This window comes from Python bivittatus, unplaced genomic scaffold (assembly GCF_059951505.1).
Source record: "Python bivittatus isolate LINGU-HERP-01145 unplaced genomic scaffold, Pbiv_v1 ctg000520_np1212, whole genome shotgun sequence".
NCBI classification, from domain to species: domain Eukaryota; kingdom Metazoa; phylum Chordata; class Lepidosauria; order Squamata; family Pythonidae; genus Python; species Python bivittatus.
This window is the reverse complement of record NW_028277080.1, coordinates 641187-658280: the sequence shown is the minus strand read 5'-3', so window position 1 is coordinate 658280 and position 17094 is coordinate 641187. Positions and strand designations below refer to the sequence as shown.

Sequence of the window (17094 nt, the reverse complement as noted above, 5' to 3'; positions counted from 1 at the left end):
CTGTCCTGGATGAAACCCGGAGCATCCAGGAGTACATCAGTAAGATGGCACCCAAGGATGAGTTGCTGAGAGAATGCCTCAGGCAGCAGCAGACATGGGAGGAAGTTCAAGTGGAGGAAATACCATGGCAAGACAAGCCCCTGCATGGGATGTACCATCGACAGATAGCTGAGGTGGCTGACATTGGGAAATCCTATCAGTGGCTGGAAAGGGCTGGACTAAAAGCACTGAGGCACTGATCATAGCAGCACAAGAACAGGAGCTAAGCACCAGATCCATAGAAGCAGGGGTCTACCACACTAGACAGGACCCAAGGTATAGACTGTGCAGAGAGGCCTCAGAGACAGTCCAACACATAGTGGGAGGGTGTAAGATGCAGGCAAGAACAGCATACACTGAATGGCACAACCAAGTAGCCAGCATTGTGTACAGGAAAATCTGCCCAGTGTATGGGCTAGACCCTCCCAAGTCCAGATGGGAGATTCCACAAAAGGTCATGGAGAATAACAGGGGTAAGATCCTGTGGGACTTCCAGATCCAGATGGACAGCCAGGGACTGGCCAATCAACCAGACATCGTGATAGCAGACAAGGACCAGAAGACAGTGGTGGTGATAGATGTAGGAGTGCCAAGTGACAGTAACATCTGGAAGAAGGAGTATGAGAAGCTGGAGAAGTACCAGGGCCTGAAGGAAGAACTAGAGCGGATGTGGAAAGTAAAGGCCAGAGTGGTCCCAGTGGTAGGAGCACTCGGGGCCGTGACTCCTAAGCTGGGAGAGTGGCTCCAATAGATCCCAGGAACAACTTCAGAGCTCTCTGTCCAGAAGAGTGCAGTGCCAGGAACAGCTAAGATACTGCGCAGAACCCTCAAACTCCCAGGCCTCTGGTAGAGGACCCGAGATTGAGGAAGACACATACCACCCATAGGGATGAGGGTTTTTTTTTTTTTTTTACTGCTCAGCCTGAAAATATATATGCAGTATATGCTTCCTGAATGCTTAATGCATATGCTAGCTGAGCAACCTTACCACAACCTTTGGAGATATTGTAGGGTGCAGGATGGGGAGGCCAAGCTGGAGAGAGAGGGGATTGCTTTACAGCTAATGAGTCTCTGGCTCAGGAAAGAACTGAATGGGGCTTTTCAGACTTGGCCAATAGGTAAACTATATTTCTGCTCTAATGAATAATTACAGCCTGGGCAGGAGTCCCACTGAGCTGGCTAAATGTGGACTATGCTGTAATAATTCTGTCCTAGCATGAAGCAAATTATATATAACCATCTGTTATGTAATTACTTGTGTATGGAAGCTGGCTGGGTGACTTTGGGCAAGTTACTCTCTCTCTCAGCATTAGACTGGGAAGTCAAAAAACATCTATTTACCAATCCACGCTGGATCACCATAGTAGATTATGGTATATAATCTTCATTGAAGAGACTTTTTTCATTGATTTGGGCTGAAATTGGATAGAGATGATGGATGGATGGACAGACAGACAGACTCATACACATATATGTACATACATATACATACATTCTGACATTGAAGATATTTACCAAAGGAATGATAACTGCTGATGCAGGACAGGAATAAAAAAGTATAAACTCTGAGGCTCGAAAATGGGTGTGAATGTCCAACTTTGGATTAGTCATTATGAAATTCTGTCAATAATAAACTCTGCTGACTTCTGTAAAGCTTTTAATGAGTAGGTCTTTATAGAATTGGACTATTAAACTGAAACTACCATCTTCCATAAATTCTTTGGCTAGCGAGGGAGCATTATGGTAAGGTAAAACAAAAACAAAAAAAAAAACAACTGGATCGGGGATAGAGAATGAAAGAATCTGAACAGAGCAGAGAAAGGCAGATCCAGGCAAAGTTCTACCATTGTTCGAAAATGCAAGAGGGATTCTGACAAGTAGCATAAATGAATGGAAGGGATTGCTCTTACTGTGCCTAGACTTTAAGGAATGTCTCCAATTTTCAAGTCAATATTTATTTTAGAGTGGCCTCATTGTGCTACACCCTAAGCAAACACCTCACAAGAACTAGCTCCTGTTGAGACACCCTCATGAACTGGAGTTGCTTAATATATAATATGATGCCCATTGTATCACCTAGTGTACTTCCAGTCCCCCCTCCCTGAATCTTGGGGGACAGTCTTTCTCAATCCAGCTTAAAATTCACCCAAGATTGATCCAACTGAATTTGACTATTTGCAGATCTAGGTGGATACGAGCATAGTCATGTCTATTTTTAAGCTGTGTTAATGCCCAAAGTTGCTGAGTAACCTCACCCTGCCTCCTCAGATTCTTTTGAATCCAAGTCCAAACCAGCATTCTGTCCCCTCCTTATAAAAATAAAATACATCGTTAGCATTTTCCAGTTCCTATACTTTATCTCTCTATATGCAATCTCACGAGAGCTAGTTTGGTCTAGTGGTTCAGGCACCAGGCTAGAATCCAGGAGACTGTGAGTTCTAGTCCCGCCTTAGGCACAAAGCCAGCTGGGTAACCTTGGGCCAGTCCCTCTCCCTCAGCCCACGACGTCATGCTTGGGTGGCAAGGCAGTTGGTAAATTCCTGTTGCAACCAATGGATCAACATTTGGTTGATCTGAAAAAGCGGAACCCTGCACCTGTGGGAAAATACTAGGAAGAAAAAAAACTTGAGACTTAGAAAGTTCAAAGGCTTGACAATTTGCCTTTTGTATCATGAGTGGTAGTGCTTGGCTAGCAGGATAAAGTCAGAGGCAAAGCTGTAAGAGTTGTTTATAACAATCCAAGATTTGAATTCCACAAGCTGGCCCAAATGTCAAGCCTGGGGTCTGAATGAAAGGCAAGGAACAAGAGCGACAGGGTCAACCGTCTGGAGTTGGGGAGTTGGGGGCTGGAGATTGCTCTTATATAGGCCAAGGTAATGTCCTGGAATGGGGGACGCGATGGCGCAGCGGCTTAATGACGCTGAAAGTTGCCGGCCAGAAATGGTCGACACTTCAGCGGTTCGAGCCCAGCCTTCGCACAGCAGAGTGAGTTCCTGCTTCCTCCCCCAGTTCCTGTCAACCCAACAGTTTGAAAACTCGAAAACTTACGTGAGTAGATAAATGGGTACTCACTCCGGTGGGAGGAAAAATGCTGGCGGCGCCTTGCAAAAGGAGTCGGGAGCAGTTGCCAGTAGCGCGGAAGCCGCACTCGCCTGAAAAAGGCACGAAAGCAACGGAAACCCCGCCTCCTGCGCTTGCCAGCTGGGCTCTGCTCTAGGAAGGAGGCCATGGCACACCACTTCTGAAACACCTTGCCTTGAAAACTGCAAAGGACTTGTCCAAAAGCAGTCACTGCAGAGTCGGTAACGACTGAGTGCAGATTAAAAAAAAAAAAATGTCCTGGATTGATTAGGGGTGTCGCTGTTCTCTCCTCTGAAAAAGGCATGCTGATTGCCTGCGCTGAGCCCTTGGTAGCTGTGGCATGTGCTTGGGTTAAGCACCCTGCCAGAATTTGGCTCTTCATGATGAGAATTGGGTTTCATCTCAGACTTATTGTCTCTTGAAACTGCTGCAACTGTCTGATTGCCTGCTAGCTCTTCAGTCTGAGTGTCTGCCTGGTCTGCCTCTTCAGCCTCTGACTACAGCATTCAAGTGACATATCCTATCTTCTTTGGTTGCCGTATCTTCTGGGTTCATTCAAGGTGCTGGTTATCACCTATGAAGCCCTACCTGCCTTTGCACCTGATATTTATGGTCTCTCCCACTCAGTTCCAGCCTAGCCGACGTGTGCATCCTGAGAGGTGCATGAGCTGAAAAAAGTGGGGTTCCCCGTGTTATGGACCACTTTGCTTGCTGAGGTCCAGGTCTTCCCACATTGCTCATCTTTATAAAGGTTTAAAAACAAGATTGTTCAACAAGCTTTTGATGCAAATGACTGACTTGGCCTGTCTTGGTCAATGGGTCATTGTTAGGTTTATCCTTTATTATTATAGTTTGCATGTTTGTAAATCACCCTGAGTCTTCAAAGTGGGCAGTAGAGAAGTACCAATGTATGTTGGCACACAGACAGAAATAAATACATTTGTGAACATGGATCTATTGTTTTCTGAAAACCAACCTAACAAAGAAAATGGAGGTTGCATCCTTTTCCTTTCTGTCCTTTGGACATGACTAGGGTCAAACCCAGTTCATCTCTTTGCCTAATCCTATCAGACCAAAACTGACCTTCCCTGCCCCCCAGACAAAGCCCCCTGCAATCCCACCCAAACCAAAGAATAGAAACCCCCTCACCAGCTCAAAGTACAGCCCACAGCCCAGGGGCAGCCCTTACAAGGAACTGCAACATAGAGAAACCCCAAAGTTTCTTTGTATTGCAATGATCCTTGGGTGCCTGCTTTACAAGACAGAGGGACCCTGAACAATGATTGTTGCAATCAACCAGGTTCTTCTCCTCAGTGTTGTGCTCCTTCTTCAGACTGAATCCACAACATTTCCCAAACTAAAAAAATCCCAGAGGCAACTTCTAGCAAACTGTACTATGGGAGATAGATTATTAAGAATCCAAACAAATGTATGAAAACCTTCAAAAGCTTCCTAGTCATTATGAAATAAACTTTGACTCCTTTCCATACTCAGGTGATTTCTAATGCTACCATATCAGCCATTCTGCATTTCCGAGCACATCGCTATGATAGGGACTAGGAGGTGGAAGAAGACCAGAGTACCTGCCATTGGGAGTACAGATAGTACAAGCCAGTGATACCTAGAACAACTGCCTTGTGTGATTCAGGAAAATGATTATAAGTTAAAAATGCAGCAGTCAGCTGAGAAAATTATCCCAAAAAATATTCAGAAAAATCAATTGCTTTAATAAAACCTTACTTGTTCTGTAGGTTTAGTGCCTTTTTTTTTTTAACTGTAAGAAGTGCTTAGATTTTAAGGGGTAATGTGAGATAGGGTTAAAAAAGAGCTCACCTTGCAAATAGTCGGTGGAGATTAATTTAAACACGTTTTACAGAAGAAGTGCAATACAAATACAGAGGAAGTGCAATGCAAATACTGCTACAGACTGAGTGTAGTTTCCACTCTTAATATTGGCAGGTTTTTCATAGAGCAACCACAACTTTGCTTCTTTTCCTGGGCAGGATCTATACCAGTGTAGTTGAGGTAGCTTTACAATACAAATATGGGCACGTGACCTGTTTTAGAACATGACCAAGAGGAACCCACTAGACTGAGTGGGAGGTGCTAGAAAGTCTATTACGGTAGTAAAGATCTTTTTTAGTTTCAGTTTGCGTCAATTACAGTAATGTACAAAGATGTAATCTATGATTCCTGTGCATCTGTTTTATTTTTCTAAGAAATCAGTGAGAAATCAGCCTCTACCTGTCCACCAATTCTTACAAAATATAACAATCATGGGTGTTTCTTGCTCATTTACTTGGTGTTTTGCCCATTTCATTCATTCATTCATTCATTCATTTTTATCCACCTTTATTATTTTTATAAATAATTCAAGGTGGTGAACATACCTAATACTCCTTTCTGCTCCTATGAATTTCACAACCTGATTTTTCCAGATAACTTTCTCTGGTCAATTTCTTAATTTCTTACTCAGTTTCACAATGACAAGAGGAAACTCCCTGGTTTGATTTCCACAGCTTATACAAGGAAAGTACATATTCTCCTAGCAATGTTCCACAAATACAACTGATAGTATTGCAGCTTTGAAACAACAGAGTGTGGAAACCATAGCTGTACAACAGACCAGTTACAAAAGCAGTTGGGAGAAATCACTCTGAGCTTTTGAAGGAAAGGCAGGATGTAAATCTAACAAATATATTTGGAATGTGAACAGTGTGTCCAGAAATAAGGCAGCCATTCACTTCGCTACATGCATACTTTGCCCTGTTCAAGGTTAACTCTGAACTTTCCCTTAACTACCACCCTGAACATACGTTTTTCTTGTTCTTTGCTTGTTTATTTGAAACTACAATAGAGCAAACTAGACTCTTTTTATCCCTTCAGTAACACTTTGGGGCTTTTCCTCTGTTGCCTTTTCCCTTGCCTGCCCGCTCCTGGGGCACAAGGAAGCCCTTGCTTAAGGTCTACTGTAATCTAAGCCAGGGGAGGAATGCAAGCAACCTTGTCAGTGAACCTGATTTAAATCCTTTTAGTCAAGGGCTACCTATTTTCATAGTCTTTATAAATAGGGACATGGGGTGGGGGAATGAGACAAAGTGACGAGACATATTTCATGATGCAAACTCTGGCCTTGTGTTGTGACATCAGACAGTATGCCAGTACCTAAGGGGCAGAGCTTGCATCATGACATGTTTGTAATTTTAGCAACATCATGGCTAGCTGTGAATGTCTCTGCCTGTAAAAAAAACTTGCCTGGCTCGATTTTCTCAGCATAAGCAGTTTGCTTCAACCTTTTGGCTCCCCCATCTCCAGCCTCAGGATTCAAGTGAACTATTACACTCTCCTGCGCACGCACACACACACAGACTCTACATTGCAACCTACAATCATGGCTTGAGGTTTTGTAAAATATGGTCATGCGATCTTTTCACCATTACAGCTTGGAGAGGTTTTTTAATGGTATCAGAAGCAATGGTCCTTTTACAACCGGATGGTTTTTGTTGCTGTTGTTTCATTTTGCTCTTGCAAAATTACCAAATATGCACAACATGAATGTACTGAAAATATGGATGGAGAATATTAACAATTTATTTCTCTGTGTGTGTGTGTGTGTTGTGTGTGACGTGAGTAACAGAGTTTGCATCCTCTTTTTTAAAAAAATTCATCTATTGGCCAGCTGGAAGGAGAATTGATTGGCCCCTCAGTTTCAGCATTTGGAGATCAGAACTGAAGACAATAGAGGGTTGGCTTCAAACTGGTTGTATGGAATAGGAATGAAAACTGCACCTTGCAATTAAAGTATCTGGCATGGACCCATTCAGGTGTTACATCTTCTGTCGGGAGGTAGAAAAAGTTTCTTTGAAAAGTTGGATCCAAGGACTTGCTAAAAAACACATCCAGATCCAAACACGGATAGGTCTAGATAATTTCTAGGCGTCGAGCTCAACTCAAAGGCAACTTTACTTTGTTCTGCCCCAGGTTTTCCAGAAATCTCTACTAATGTTAGGTCTGGGGAGGTTTTCATAGTTTACTGCCAAGGGTTTAAAGGTAAGAACTAACTTATCTGATAGCCCCAGTTTATACTGCATGTCTTCTGTTAATAATGCTTATGCCAGACATCACCTAAAATGTATTCCTGGGGTCCAGAGCTGATATCTGGGTTTCCCAATTGACTACAAATCTCCCAACCCAGCACATGTGCTCATACGTACAACACATTCAGACATTCTCTCCTGTAAATACCATGGTGTGGTTTTAGATGATGAGACACAAGCAAAGAACACATTTAAGTATTCTTTTCCTAATTTACTGAAATAATTTTACAAGGTTTACATGATAAGTATGCATTTTATAAATCCTAGGTAACAGCAAGAAAAGTTACAAGCACACACACACACACAAACAATATCAGCCTGAATCTATTTCAGATACAATTCAGGCCTGAAAAGCAACATTATAAGCCTAATTCAGTATTACCAACCAGAGTACATATCAGTTACAGTACAGCCAGGCCGAACCCTAAGAATTATATTTTCTCATCCTAAATACAGACACTTTACAAAGAATTCTTCATTTATATTGTAATGAAGTAATCTATTGTTGATCTTCAGAGGGAAATACAGTAGTCAAAATAGCAATCTTTATTTTAAAAATGTTTATGCTGCTTTTTTTGTTCTAAAAAGGTCATCCAAACTATTGTTTCCAAAAAGAATAACATTAAAACCAGAACTTTACTGCAAGAGAAATAGTTGTTGAATAATCTTCAGCAACTAAAACCTCAGCAGCAACAGTGAGACAAAATAAATGTAAGGACACAGAAATGAAGATTCAAATACTTTTGCAAAATGAGAATTTATTTTGCCCTTTCAGATTAGTGGCAGTTCATATAACACTGGGGTTGACATGAAACCTCTCTAGGCATCATTGCACCTCTCTCTCTCTCTCTCTCTCTCTCACACACACACACACACACACACACACACAAGCTAAATTGCAAAATAATAAAAACTATTCCAGGCCAGAAACTGCTGAGGGGCATAGAAACCCACTCCTAGCTAATAATCTTCTATCCCTGAAGTTCATAGAGGTGGGTATTTTTTTTCTTTTCAGCTTCATAAGTATTTTTCCATGAAAGAAATAGAATAACCTTCATTGTTAAAAATTGACTGACATGCTGAAAGCCCACCTTCAGACTTTATTACAATAGGGAGCCTTGGTGAGGATGAATTTCACGTCCCACTAACTTATTTTCAAGAAGGCAGGGTTTTCCTCCCAAGAAAGTGGAGAGGTGTACTTATAGTGTTTTATTAGAACTGAAAATATTCCTTTTCTAAAAACTCAGATGGGGTAAAAGACCATGTCTCAGAAAGAAACCCTGTGGTTGTATACACATAACCACTCAGTTTCTGGCAGGGGAGATTTTTGTCTTCCAGCCTATGTCTATGGAGTCTTTTGCTCCATCCCTTCCACCTTGCTAGCTGATTTTGGATGGGGGAAGCTTTATTCTCTCCTACTCAAGTCAACTGAACTATTTTCTCTACTCACTTGAATGAGAAGGGGAAAAATTCTGTCCTCCTTGCCCATGGCCTCTGTCTCTACCCACTGTTTGCATTTCTCCATGTGCATTTTACCTGTCCATTTCCTAGCATATGTCTATTTTGTGTGTGTGCCTGTGTGTGTCTGCTGTCCATCTCTTCACGGTAGCTGTCTATTTTTTTCTGACTGCTTGCAAATCATGCTTGGTATGGTAAATATGGATAGAGAGAAGTTCTTCTCCCCTTCTGCAATGTCATAATTCAGGCTCACCCATTGAAACAAAACATGGTGAAACACAGAAGGTATAAAAAGAAATGCTTCTTTATATAATGCATAATTAAACTATTGAATTCACTGCCGCCAAATATTTCCAGGATGTCTTAGGGAAGGAGAGGTGCAAAATCAGATGTAATTTTAGACAAGTCATTAAAATGTACCAGACCATTTTTTGGATGTCTGCTTCATTGCTTGGCTCCATGACAGAACATTTTGGTGTATCTTTTTCATAAATTTAACAACTTCACAAGATTTGTCAGGAAAAAGGTCCCATAATATGGGAATATGGAAAACTGCCTTATATTGAGTCAGACCATTGGTCCATCTACCTCAATATTGTCTAAAAAGAACCCAGAAGCTCTTCAGGGTTTCAGACTACAGTTGTTCCCAACCCTGCTTGGAGAGACCAGGGATTAAACCTTTAATCTCTGCACCTGGAGCAGAAACCATTACTGTGCTCCCTTGGAAATGTTGATGAACATTCTGTAAAGAGTCTGCATGATGGGGAAAAGCATGAATCCTATTCTGGATCTGGAGTTCACTTGAATTTGACATTGTTGATTAGTTATTTTTTCATCAGCAAAAGTAAAGCCATTTTTGCATTACTTAAATTTTATTTTGCTCCAAATCTCTTGGAATCACATATTTATTCCTGGAACTGCAGATGTTGTCCCTGGCTGTAGATTTAATCATTAATTATGGCTCCTGGGAAGTAACTGCTGCCCTTTTGGACAACCATGGTGATGGACCCCAAGTTAGATGGTTTTACAAGGAAACTAGACAAATTTGTGGAGGATTTAGCTATTAGTGTCTACTAGTTTTGTCGGCTAGATCTGATCCAATTTGAATTATTAATTCAATCTGTCTATTTAATTCAAATGTTGAGTTCAAAGAACCAAATCAGTTCAGTTCAGATGACTGATATGATTTGGAAAATGGGGGGGGGGGTTGCACATGTGTAAATTGTCAAATAGGTTGAGAAAGTTGATTTGGAAAATTGATTTAGAGAATTGGTTTGGAACTCAGTTGCTGATAACACTTTGGTTGTAGGCTGGACTGAGAAATTGAAAAGCATCTCAGGAGGCAGTGACAAATCACTTCAGTACTGTTACCAAGAAAACTGCAAGGATGTGTCCATGAAATTACTAGGAACTGAACTCAACTCAAAGGAAACTTTACTTCCTCTGAATCACAGGAAGCACACTGGAAAAAGTTGGAAGACAGTCACAGCAGAAAAGAGCTATCACCCTCTTGCTCTTATTTGCAAATTTCCTGAATGCATTTGGTTAGTCAGTGTAGGACACTGTATGTTGGATTAAGTGGGCCTTTGTCCTGATTCTGCAGAGCTTTTGAATGTTTCTAAATCCTACAGTAATGTTTAACAGTAGAAAAGATTCAGAATATAGTTCAACCACCATATTTCAAAAATGCAGCAAGAGTGCCCCCTTGTGGTTATTTCAGCAACTTACCATCCCTGACAGGGGCTCTCCCATTTACTTGGGAGTAAGCCCCACTAAACACCAGGAAGTTATTTCTGAATAAGGCATGCAGTCTGAAAGCCTCTTTAAAGCGTTTTTCCCGGCAGAATAAGTCCAGACAATTCTCTTCCCTACCCTTTTTTGAGTCCTTTTTCAGGTGTTAAAGAGTAAGGTACTTTTCCCAAAAACATTGAACCAACTGTGAATGTCTCAAACTGTGAGATCTGGTTTTTCACTGTAGCAGGTAATTGTAAGCCGGCTTTGTGGTTTTACTCTAGAGCCAAAAGGTAAGCCTAGCTTTAGACATGCAAATGGATTCTTTAAATCAACCAGATTTTAAGTGGATTTAATGAATAACACAATATAGTCGAACCTTGCCTGTAGCATTGTAGAGTCATTTCCGAATCTAATTACCATTTCACTTTGAGGTATGCCGTCTTGTCTGGCCTCAAAAGCTAGTTATTTGTAGTTAGTGGATCATTTTCCTCAATAAATTAATGAACAAGTAAATGTTTTGGACTCCTTTGTTCAGCTGGGTTCCCTTATCTAACTTTAGGACTTGGGCGGAGAAAGATCACGTTTTCGGTCATATTTATGCAGAAATATTGAAAATTCAAAAGGGTCCACAAACTTTTGAGCACCACTGTGAGCTGGGTGAGATCTGGTTAGTCACACCAGAACTATGACTAGGAAGAAAAAAAATCCAGAAGAAAGCAGCGGCAAACCACTCTCTGGAAAAGTACACGGCGGACTCCATGAAAGCGCCAGGAACCGAGCTCATTGCAAGAGTCCACTTCCGAGCCCCGTTCCTCACGGCTAACTCCCAAGCCACCGAACACCCGGCCCTCCACGTTGGGTCCGGGGAAAGAGTGCCGCTCATCATCTTCCGTCATCTCACTGCCTTCTACGTCACTTCCGCACCGCCGCCCCATGATTGGCCCCAGGAAGCCGGATGCGAGGGCGGGCAATCCGTCCCCGTTGCCGCAGTGACAGGACCAGAGCGCTCTTCGAGCGGGGAAATGGCGGCGGCATCGTCGTCGCGTCGCTCGCAGCAGCATCATCATCACCCCCCTCACCCTCCAAGTCATCACCCAGCCCAGACGCCCGTATCGCCGCCTCGCAGCCCCAACCTTTCTCCCACCGGAGCTTCCCCTCAGCAGCGGCCCACTCTGGCCGGACTCGAGGGCGAGGCCCCCGCCAGCAGCGGCCGGGAAGGGTCGGCGGTGACGGAGAGGCCTTTTTCTCCCGAGAGCGCCGGCGAGAGCGCTGGGCCTCCCCCGCCGCCAGGCTCCGGGGCCAGCAGCGCCGCTACCAGCAGCAGCAGCAGCAGCTCCGGGTCTTCGTCGTCCTCGTCCTCCTCTGGTGCTTCCAGCCCGGCTGCTCCTGACAGCCCCGACCCACCCCCTCCGCCGTTGCAGCCGCTTCCTCCGCCCGTGGGAAGCGGCGCTTTTCGGGAGCTGCTCGAGGCCTGCCGCAATGGGGACGTAACCCGGGTCAGGCGCCTGGTGGACGCTACGAACGTCAACGCCAAAGATATGGCCGGGCGGAAATCCACCCCTTTGCACTTCGCGGCAGGTGAGAGTCCCGGGGGAGCCCAAAAGCAGCACCAAAACTGCCGTTTTGTGGGACGCCTTGCCACTGCTGTCCCTGCAGAAACAGTTGCTCACAGTGCAGGCTCCTCTAGGGCGAATGGCTCCAACTCCCTCTTGGCACAAGGAAGGGATGATAGTAAGCGATAACTGGCTTCAAGTCTTCCCTCTCCTTCTGTATGGAGCAATGAAGAGCCTTGCACACAAGGGAGCAAAATTGCTAGCTTCCCTCTGTAGGAGCAGCCTCTGCTCTGCCTGAGCTGCAGGGTAAGGAGGATTGGCTCTCCTCAGGCTAGTTCTTGTACTGTCCAGAGAAGAATGTGGTTGAGTTCATGTCAAGAGAGAGTGCCTGCCTTCTTTTGCTTGCCTTTCCATTCTTCCTAGGTGGACTGGACTGGTGGGGTCGGAAAGAGAACAGGTAAATAAGGGAAGGGAAAAAGGAATGTATCGATTCCTTGAAGGAGCAGCAGCACAGTGGGAAAGATTGTGCTGTTAGAGCAAAGTGAGTTTGCACATTGCACTAAGCCATAATATGGTTAATCTGTTTTGGCTTAGTCTATGATGCAAATCCAGCCATTGTGTTAATATGGTGCATGAACCCAGAAAGTTATGAGGGTTTGGCCCAGAAGGGCTGCCTAGAGAATGCCCATCCTCTATGGATCATCTGATGAGGACATTTATAGCTACTGAGGATGAGAACAAGGAGCTCTTGGAAAGTTGTGAGAAGGATTCTCTGTAACTTGGAATCATCCCTGGAGAGGTGAACAGTCCTAAATCCCTTACTACTTCATTCATTTAAAGAACAAGGGGTGTAGAGCACCATAGGTTCTTAATCCCAGCTTAGTGACAGTTGTTTCTGAGGATCACTCCGCACATTGTGTTTTTCAGCCTATGACTTTTGTAAGATCTACAGTAATCCTGTTAGGGATTTTTGTAAGGTATCTTAATAAAGACTATATGGTGTAAAGTTTCATGAATTCGACTTGCTAAAATCAACTGCTTATAAAAAATTACTCCATTGAGTGGTCTATGTAGTATGAGACATCAGAGAAATAAATTTGAGATTTCATATTCTAAGGAAAAAATGGGCAAAAATAGTGGGAAAGCACACCAAAAAAACTTGGATGTGTGATTCTTGGAATTATTTTACCTGAACAATTAATTATGGAAGTTGATTTGATTTGAAGAGCTAACTCAGAGGCAGGCTGATTATATACCTGGCATGTTTATTTTTGTTATATAATGTGAGGAACAATATGCATGGAAATAATGGTTTTCTCTTCTCAAAAGCAGTTTATAATTACAGCAAGTGTTTTTGAAGCTTTCCATAAGAGGGACTTAAAGGATAAATCACATGGTTAAATCAGTTTAATAGCCTGTTTTCCCAAACTGCTATTCCCAGCATTCTCTTGGGAAGGCATATCAGTCAGTGTGAAACAAATATAATGTTGTTTCCACAACCGTGTTTGGTACATAGCTGGAAAAAACAGTCCCATTTTTTTCTCTATATGGACCAAAAATATGAAAAACACATGTTTAAGTTTGGGCGCAGACTATCCAAAACCAACTGCTCTGCCTGTTCTGGTAAAACTCCACAACTTTTTAAAGCAATTATGCTGCTTTTCTGAGATGCATAAGATAAAATGCAGTAAAGATATTTCAAATGATTCCCTTCATCTCCCTTTCTGCTATCCTAAATATTTCTGATTGTCAACATTTTAAAGTTAAAAAAAAACTTGTGGAGTCTCTAATACTTGTTTGTGTAACATAGAGTAGTTTGCCCACCAACAGCTATCTTATCCTGAATATACAGGGGTCAACAGATGCCTTAAAAGAGCCAGTTTGGTGTAGTGGTTAAGGCATCAGGCTAGAAACTGGGAGATTGTGAGTTCTAGTCCCATCTTAGGCACACAGCCAGCTGGATGACCTTGGGCCAGTCACTCTCTCTCAACCCTAGGAAGGAGGCAAGGGCAAACCACTTCTGAAAAGCCTTGCCGAGAAGATTGTAGGGATTTGTCCAGGCAATCCCAGGAGTAAAAAACTGATTTGAAGACACAAACAATAGATGCATTGGAGATGATGCTCTCAGTTTGTATGTGATATTGATTAGGCCTCACCTGCACTAATTTGTGTGAAAATTGTTATAGGTTCAATGGTAGGGCATTTATGTAGAAATTGTTTTCTGAAGCTGTATTAAAAATTACTTTAGAGAAGTGAATAATACTAGTTTCAGGATTGACATGATTTAGGTTGGATTCATACATCCTAAGCCCTAAAGTGGTGTGTTTGGCTTAGAGAGATGTGTGAAATGGTGTGAAACAGTTTGTTTTAGGATTATACCATCATTCTAACCCATGATCTCAGAGCCTTTAATCCACAGAGATGTAGAAATGAGTAGCTGAAGGAGTGAAAATAAACCAGAAATTGGTCAAGGGAGCAAGTAATGTTTTTTTTTATTATTTTAATTTACATAAGGTAATTAATAAAAACCAAACATTCATAAAGCACAGAAAATGTAACTTTCACCATTCAAAACAAATTTTTTAAAAAATTAAAAACAAGTTTTTACTCCAACTCCAAATTGGAATAAAAGTGGAATTTGGAAAACTGCTTGTTATGCCAATACAGGCTTTTGAGTCAGCTTGTGCGATAACTTTTCTGTTCATTTTTTTATATGTATATTTTACTCCTAGATATGCTATTATTTGTTTCCAGATCAAAATAATGTATATATGCATATTTTTCCAGTTTTTGCTACTAGTCGCAATCTTAAGGCACATGAGACTTAACCACTACTGATTGACCAACTGTCAAGAATGTCTGCTATACTCACCTTTTTCAGAGTTGCTTTAATATTTGAGTAAAAAGATCAGTGATGAGACACTTATATTTACTCAAACATTTATTTCAATTTATACCTGTCTTCCTGCTGATAAATTATTCATAGCAATTAACAGCCATAGTCAAAACAGTTAAAGCTTAACTAAAATTAAAAAATATATTCTGCTCAAAAAGTCTGGCAGAAAAAGTTCTGCACTCCTTTCTTGAAGATGGAAAGAGTGAGGATGAAGTGTATTATCCCCTCCCTCCTGCCCCAAGGAAGATTTTTCTGGACACTCAGGGAGCTTGAAAGATTCTCCAATTGTCCAAAATCCGAGGTAGTGGATTAATATTTTTCAAATTATGATATAAAATATTAAGAATGCTATGTTTTCATTACAAATATTTTAGGCAGCTGATGAAAATAACTGAAATTCCATCTAAAAATGTACAAGTGATTTAAAAGATTTATCTGTTTGTACATAGCTGGTTCACAGTGTAGTAGTCATAAATCTTTGTTCATCTGCAAAACTGAGAGTTATTCATTTCCATTCCACACCATTATCTTATACATTAAATTCATAATAAAGTGAAATAAAACAGAAATTCATGGGATGATGTCAGAATGTCAGGAGAAGTTTAGGAATGGGGGGGAGGAACAAACAGTGAAAGAGGAGAGATAAAAGCTAATGCCAGTGGAAGAGTCCCCCCCCCCCCCTGTATTTAGTAGACATACAAGTGGTGATATTTGAATGTTATAGTATATAGGAACTGGAGAATTGACTTTTGCTTAATGTCCCTGATTTGCATTGTCTTCTGAAGTTAATCGCTGTGTGTCTGGAGTAGACAGTGATTTTCAAGGTACATTGGGGTAGGGTTACTTAGTGATTGATAAGGGTTACTTATCAGTCACTAAGTGGTAGAGCTTTTACAGCTTTTACTAGAGCTAATATTCCGAAACCTAATTGCCACTGAAGACATTTTCTGATTGTTATATCATATGGGAAAGAGATAGTTTTTTCTCTAGTTTCAGTCCCTCCTAGGAATAACTCTCCAGGTGACAATTAAACCTTGAGTGGATGGAGCGGGGGGGGGGGGAGATTGGCTGTAATGGACACTCAGGGCTCTGGGTAATAGATTCAGGTCCTAAGCTCTAATAATGCTCTTCATGGGAAATGTTAAAAATATAAAGTAAGGATGACAGAATTAATTGAACTGGGTGTGCAACTTTTTTTAAGCCTATGGCTAGAATAAGGGGCACATTTCAAAAAGTAGTGGGAGGAGCCAGGACAAAAACTACTTTTAATTAAATTTAATTAAGATAAATGTAGGTAATATGATTATTCTAGTAATGTTTTTAGTGATTTTTCCCTTCTATCACATAAAAACTATAGCTTGGTAACAATTTTGAAGGTCTCTGGAGTTGGATATCCAAGTCTTTCAGGGGCTCTTTTGGGTTGTGCATCTCTGCCCTATAATCTTGCTTGAGTAGTATAGAAGTATTAGTGTTGCTATTGAAGCAGTTTGTGCGCACATAAATACACACACACACACACACACACACATGTGTTTAGGCAGTTTTGATTGGAGAAATTGAATTCTGACCTATAATATTGATACATAGCAACTGGAGCAGCTGCTGAGTAGAAAATCTGAAATACATGGGCCTTCTCTGTTTTAGCTAAAAGAAGGTACCTTGTATAGGGGAAGATCAGTAACAATCTGTATACCTGGGATTAGACTGAAGATGTCTAATGTGAGAACCAATTATTTAAAAATTAGTATATTGTGGGTAAACATTTGCCATATGATATCAGCAAAATAGACTCACATTGTCTACAACTTCTTAAACAGTGCTGACATGCTGAAACAAGATGTAACAGTTTGTGTTCCAAATAGGAGACCAAGGCAACAATCCTGTCCTTTTATCTACATGTAGTCCTCAACCTACAACCATTTGGTCAGCGACTGTTCCAAGTTACAGTGGCACTGTACGAATGGTGGCTATTTATTTATTTATTTATCATATTTATATAGCCACCCATCTCACACACGGTGACTCTGGGCGGCATACAACAATTAAAAAGAATAAATACATAAAAACAATTACAAATAAAAAAGCTGTAAAAACACACAAAATAGGAGAGGATAAAATTAATAAGGGAGCCATCGTAAAATCTCCCCAGTCCCCTGGGAGCCCCAGGCCTGATCATATAGCCAGGTCTTGAGGGACTTGTGGAATGTTAAGATGGATGGAGCTAATCTCACTGCTG

The 17094-nt window shown here is 41.6% G+C and overlaps 1 protein-coding gene across 1 annotated transcript in view; it reads left to right on the top strand.

The window, feature by feature from the left end:
- The first annotated feature begins 11359 nt into the window (after window positions 1-11359).
- TNKS (tankyrase) overlaps window positions 11360-17094 on the top strand; it is a 99769-nt gene continuing 94034 nt past the window's right edge. Inside the window, exon 1 of the mRNA XM_007434776.4 lies at window positions 11360-11987. Within this exon, the coding sequence (XP_007434838.2) occupies window positions 11432-11987 (556 nt within the window). The 5' untranslated portion in view covers window positions 11360-11431. The remainder of the gene's footprint in view (window positions 11988-17094) is intronic.